At 32.9% G+C, this 6556-nt stretch overlaps 1 protein-coding gene across 1 annotated transcript in view; it reads right to left on the reverse strand.

Annotated features, from left to right (window-relative positions):
• LOC106883723 (dynein beta chain, ciliary) overlaps positions 1-6556 on the reverse strand; it is a 273290-nt gene that overhangs the window by 94414 nt on the left and 172320 nt on the right. Inside the window, exons 50-53 of the mRNA XM_052974147.1 lie at positions 4644-4863; positions 3840-3940; positions 2485-2761; positions 1565-1741 (exon numbers count right to left, since the gene is read on the reverse strand). Coding sequence (XP_052830107.1) covers positions 1565-1741; positions 2485-2761; positions 3840-3940; positions 4644-4863 — 775 coding nt within the window. The remainder of the gene's footprint in view (positions 1-1564; positions 1742-2484; positions 2762-3839; positions 3941-4643; positions 4864-6556) is intronic.

Here is a 6556-nt window from a genome sequence, read left to right on the forward strand (position 1 = left end):
AAATATAATGGAACTTTTTTTAAATATTGAATGTTTATTAGGGTCTGGTAGAGTAAAATAAGAATCAAAGGGGTCCATAGGCAAAAAATGATTGAGAACCACTCATGTAGAATATAATTGTATTTATTCAGCTGATGTTCACTGCTGTTATTTTATGTTTCTTATAATAAATCAACATGGTGTGTGATTAATTGCAGTGGTGAAGCTTAAAGAAATGGCATAAAGCATTTGCCACACACACACACACAATGTATATATATATATATATATATATATATATATATATTTGTATCTGAGGAACTAGCTGTTTTTTCAGTCATGCTGTATTCAAGTGTGTTCGAGCTTAAACATATTTTATAAATGGTTTTATATTTCCTCATCAGTCCTACAATTTACATATAACATTTCCAGACCTTCATGCTTCATCACTTGAATGAAGTGGTTGGTAAAATAGCAGAAGCTTGTTCAAGAGAATGCACCATGAGCTTGAACTCAAAAGCACTCTGTAGCATCTTAATCACACAGACATGCATGTTGCCACAATGAATATGAGCACCAAGCTGACTAACAGGATTGAAAGCACATAGCTCTTGCATACCTGTCAACCATGTTACACTAGAAATCACCTGATAGTTCAAATAATTATAAGCTTATCAAATAATAACTCTTCTCAGAGTTTGAGACATTTATAAGAATTCTTCAGACTAGATTAGAATTTGAAAACACAAAGTAGACTGGATGAAAATATAAGTAAGAAACTGAATGAAAGAAGAAAGATGAAGTGAAGAAGTGAATGGAACAAAGAATACATTCACAAAACCACCTTTAGAAATCATTTCTAAAAGCACTTTAGAATTAACATTACCAAAGTTGCTTATTAAATGGTGCTCAACTGAGTAATACAGAATGTAAAATATAGTAACAATGTGTGTGTTTCAGTACATATTTATATACATGCTTATATATGTATATGTATGTGTAATAGGTTGTATGAATGTGTGCGTGTGATTGGGTGAGAGAGAGAGAGTGGGGAGGAAATGTGTGTGAGAAACTCTTTGTGGGTGTAAGTGTACGTATATGAAAGTATATATGTGTGTGTGCATGCATGTTTGCAGGTATGTATCTGTGTAGTAGGCTATGTGTGTGCATGTGTTTGGGATAGCATGTATGTAAAAATGAACGGCTATGCTTGTGTGTGAAAGTGTGTGTATATACATATGCATAAGTATGCATATATATGCTTATATGCATTTGTGCTTGTAGATGCTTGTATGTATGTCTGTCTATGTACTTCTGTGTGTGAATTTAAGTATGTATGTGTGCACATGAGTATATCTGTATGCAAATATGTGCATACTTGTACATGTATGTGTATCTGTACATTTCTGTTAATGTATGCATATGTGAATGTATCATGTGCATGTGTGTGTGTTTGCATGTGTGTGTATGTGTGCACATGCGTGCATGTTTGTGTGTGTGTGTATATATATTTAAGTATGTGTGCATATGTTGAAATGTATGTTTAATAATATATATTCCAAAATAAAGAGAAATTTAATCTTACCCATCTTAAGCCATTCATTAAGTTGCTGTTCTCCTGCTAAAACCTTAATCAAAGAATATAAATAACGATGGTAACCAGTCAGGCTACATGAAGATGGCCAGGGTTTCAAATCTTGAACTGGGCTGCATTGTTTTTGGAGTGATAGAAACGTTGCCATGTCTGTGGCGATGCCATTCTCTGAAATATTCCATAGAATGTAACAAAAAACTTATATCAAAACCTGCAATAACTAGTAGAAATAGTTATTGCAGATTAGCTATTATGGAACTGTGGATCTTGAAGCAGATAAGGCTATAAACAGTAGTGTGTAAATATTGGGTTAAAAACCCATTTGGATTGAAAAAGTTGAAGGCTGTCTGTGGAACTGGAACCCATATCACATGTAACCACGACAGGTGTTCTACCATTTCACCAAAGCAATCTTTGATTTATTGATTCAAGTTTACTGATTTTTGAAACTTTATTCTTACCAGAAAGAACTGTATGTCAATGATATCACAAGAGTTTATACACTTGGAGAGAACAAGAAATAATTTTTGTTTGGAATGGTAGATAAAGCATGTAACAACTGAGTTAAAAAACCTACTGGAGACAAAGGCTCAAAGACTGCTAGCCTTATGGTAGAATGCCTGTTATGTTTACAGGAGATGTGGGTTCAAGTCTCAATGGCAGCCTCTAACTTTTTAACCCAATATCTACAAGCTGTCATTTATAGCCTTATCTGCTTTGAGATCCACAGTTCCAAAAAAAGATATATATACAAACACAGTGATAGACAGACAGACAGATAGATAGACAGATAGATGTGTTGTGAGGGAGAATGAGAGAGAGAGAGAGAGAGAGAGAGAGAGAGAGAGAGAGAAAGAGAGAGAGAGATAATAAAACAAGTAAAAATATGCATAAAGAATCATAGAAAATACCTAATTGTCCAAATTCTTGCTTTTGTTTATTTTGCATATCCCCTGTCTGTTGTAATTGATGCTGATGATGCTGTGACTGCTGGTTCATATCCACATATGCATTTCTCATTCTATTACCAAACACTTCCGATGGAATTGATTTTTCATTAGGAATATCAGGTTCTGATAATGTCACAGTTTCTTCATTTATTCTCTTGGAATTTATATTCTCATCACTAAATTTTTCATCTTGATCTTCCTCTTCTATTTCATCCTCTTCCTCTTCTGGAATGGTGTACTAAAGTAATAAAAGTTGGCTGAATTTTATACAAATATTAGTTAATATATAGTTATATTAGCTGTTTGTAGGCTAGCAAGTACCTACAAACAATCAACTATTTCATATACGGTGCTGGTGAAGAGCAGTTATTTTTCTAGTTTACTGTGCTATCTGTCAATGTATCCTACCTATTTGTTTCTTACATATTTATTTAGTTATTTATTTTTCAATATCTTTATCCATTTGTCTATGTCTACCTATCTTGTATACTTCTATTTTTTTGTTTTTCTTCTGACTCATCTATCCTTCTAGGTGGCTATCTACATACTTTATGTATGTACTTGAAACAACAGAATCTGCAATTTTCATCCTGGAAAATATCACTTTATGGACATATTGTGTTAATAAATACAATGTATGTCAGAGCTAGAATGAAATTGCCCCAGAATTTATGTCGCATTGACAGAGTTTTTACTATAGAGCTACTTTCATTGCATAATTTGAATTTATGTTGCTTATGCAACACTGTGGCAAACCAGTGAATAATTTATACACAATCTGTATATATTTCAGACAGGCAGATTTGATTTGGTTTCAAAAGTGACATGAGTACAAAACATTTTGAAGGTGCAACACTAGAGAAATACAAACTGTTACTCTCACAATCACTTCTGGAGTGGTTTCATTTCACCTAGCCCTGAAGAATATCATGTTAAAATATATCATCATCAACATTCAATATCTGTCTTCCATGCTGGCATTGGTTGGACGGTTTGGCAGGAGTTAGCAGACCAGAAGATTGCATGTGACTTTACTGTCTATTTTGGCATGGTTTTTATGGTTGAATGCCCTTCCTAATACTAACCACTTTATAGAGTGGACAACATGTTTTTAAAAGGATTCTTCCAGGAGGAAAACCATAGCTTCTTGTGTTTCAAATATGCATATATACTAAGTATGTTGTATAGATTGATTTTTTTTACTATAGACTTACTTCCATTGTATAATTCAGATTTAAGCAATATAACTTTAGTTTGTGCATATGAATGTGTGTATAAATGTGAATATACATATGATGTATAATTGTTAGACTTACAGGTATTGTGCCAACTGGAATTTCATGCTTCAATTTCATTTCATTTTTCTCATTATATGTTTGACTATTTTCAGACTCAACTGACCATTCAACGGTGTAGCCTGTTTTAGAAAAATTGAGTTATTGTTTAAAGTCAGCAAAAACTCTAATTATTATTGTTATTGTTGCTGATATCATCATCATCATTGGTCCTCAATCTGCATGCATATGTATTTATTTTGCTCTGCAGCTAAATCATATTTACAGCATTAACATATGAACTTTTTTCTGGAGTGTTAGCTAAAAAGGATTATAATACTCCGAAGAAAACCCGCTCTCAATACCTGGGAGTAGACATTTAAAAATATTTGTTTTTATTGACTTTTCCTTATTTATTTACGTGCACAACAACTTCATTCTACCAAACAGAGTCTGAACTCAGAATGTAATGGCACACAAATAAATATAGCAGGGCATTTAATCCCTCACTGCACTGTTGCAGTCACTTGTGACTCTTCAAAGATAATAATAATCCTTTCTACTAAAGGCACAAGGCCTGAAATTTGTGAGGAGGAGACTATCAATTTCATTGACCCCAGTGTTTCACAAGTACTTATTTTACTGACCCCGAATGGATGAAAGGCAAAGTCAACTTCAGCAGAATTTGAACTCAAAACATAGCAGCAGACAAAATACCCCTAAGCATTTTGCCTGGCATGCTAATGATTCTGCTAGCTTGCTGCCTTAATAATAATAATAATGATAATAATAATAATAATAACAATAATAGCATCGTCAACAATAATAATAATAGTTACTACAGACCTTTGCAATGATCAATTTTATCATAAAAGAGATGGATTCCACTGTTAACTAGCAAGTTTTTCCATATTAATGTCAGTGCAAGTTGGCGTAAACGATGATGAAGTGGTCCTAAGTAACTTGTAAGACCAGCTGCTATTGCAGTTATTCCTGTAATCCCTTCAACTCGGTGCTCAAATACATTGATGGCATTTTCCAGCTTGTTTTTCTCATCCTTCAGAATCTAGGGAATATATCAAGGTTAAGATTAATTCTATTTCAGAATATACTTTTAGCTTGGCTCTAGAACTATCTGTGGGGTTATAACCCTTAGAGAAAAACATGCGAATTATGACAACTGAAAGATTATGATTTCAGCTTAATAGAGTCATATTCAGTTTTTGTACAGCTAGAACTATATAAGCTCACATAGTTTGAGTATATATTATAGTTTAGAGATGTCATTTACATGATAAACAATAAGGGAAATGTTTGTTAACATTTCTAATGCATAAAACATAAAAAATCTGAAGTAGCATAAAATATGCAGTAAAAAAAACAAAAAACACTGGTTAATTAATTACAAATTTTTCTCTTCTTTTATTATGCAGGAAACAACTCTAGATGGTGTATAAATCATGAGTAGCAAATGTAATGAATTCTAAATTAGAAATACCATCAGACAAGTAACCATAAACAAAAACTCTTTGCTAATGCTCCTTCTGCCAAAAAAAAAAAAAAAAAAAAAAAAAAAAAAACACAGCTGGAAATGTCATACCCAAGATAGTCAAGTTTCCATTGAAGCTACAGAATGAAACATTGGGAACTCAAGAATAAAGGAAGCCATCTTAATTAGCAAGACCAACCCACAAATCAACAACAGAACCAAAGTGCATGTAACAGATTGACTACTATAACAATACAAAGTAACTCCTCAAATATGCACACTATAAAACAGAAAAGTCAGCTCACAATACCATTTTCCCAAGGATTTGCTGATGATGGGGACCCAATGCTGAAAAATTGATATACAAGGTAAAAATACAAACCATTGAGCTGTATTATGTCTTACAACTTGCATTGTTTTGGCTTTATAAAAACATATACAGGCATTTATATGAAACAATGCTCTATGCAATCTATGCAACTCTAGGCATACTTCTACTTTATTTGGGTCTCATTAAGTATTACATAAATTCAGTATAAATTGTTAAATTGTAGTAAATGAATCATCACTACATAAGAATACAGAAGTACACATTTGTCAATGTATAAAACTAGAATTTGGTAAAAATGAAGTAATTTTGAGAAGCCATTTACACAATAAACAGTAGGTAAGTAGCTGTCAGCATATTTAATGGATAAGCCATAAAGATATCAATAAAATATATGGTTCATTAAAACAACAAAAACTATATGGTAGAAAGACTAGAAATATATTTATATAATCTTTACTCTTTTACTAGTTTCAGTCATTTGACTGCGGCCATGCTGCAGCACCGCATTTAGTCGAGCAAATCGACCCCAGGACTTATTCTTTGTAAGCCTAGTACTTATTCTATCAGTCTCAGCATCGGTTGTCAAGCGATGGTGGGGAGACAAACACAGACACACAAACATACATACACATATATATATATATATATATATATACATATATACGACATGCTTTTTCCGGTTTCTGTCTACCAAATCCACTCACAAGGCTTTGGTCGGCCAGAGGCGATAGTAAAAGACACTTGCCCAAAGTGCCACACAATGGGACTGAACCCGGAACCATGTGGTTGGTAAGCAAGCTACTTACCACACAGCCACTCCTGCGCCTATATATATAAAATGTGTTATATTATGTTAAATGTAGAGATGTGTTTGTGTGTGCATGTGTGTCTATGATTACACATGCATTATATATATATATATATATATATATATATATA

This window comes from Octopus bimaculoides, chromosome 17, assembly GCF_001194135.2.
Source record: "Octopus bimaculoides isolate UCB-OBI-ISO-001 chromosome 17, ASM119413v2, whole genome shotgun sequence".
NCBI classification, from domain to species: Eukaryota; Metazoa; Mollusca; class Cephalopoda; order Octopoda; family Octopodidae; genus Octopus; species Octopus bimaculoides.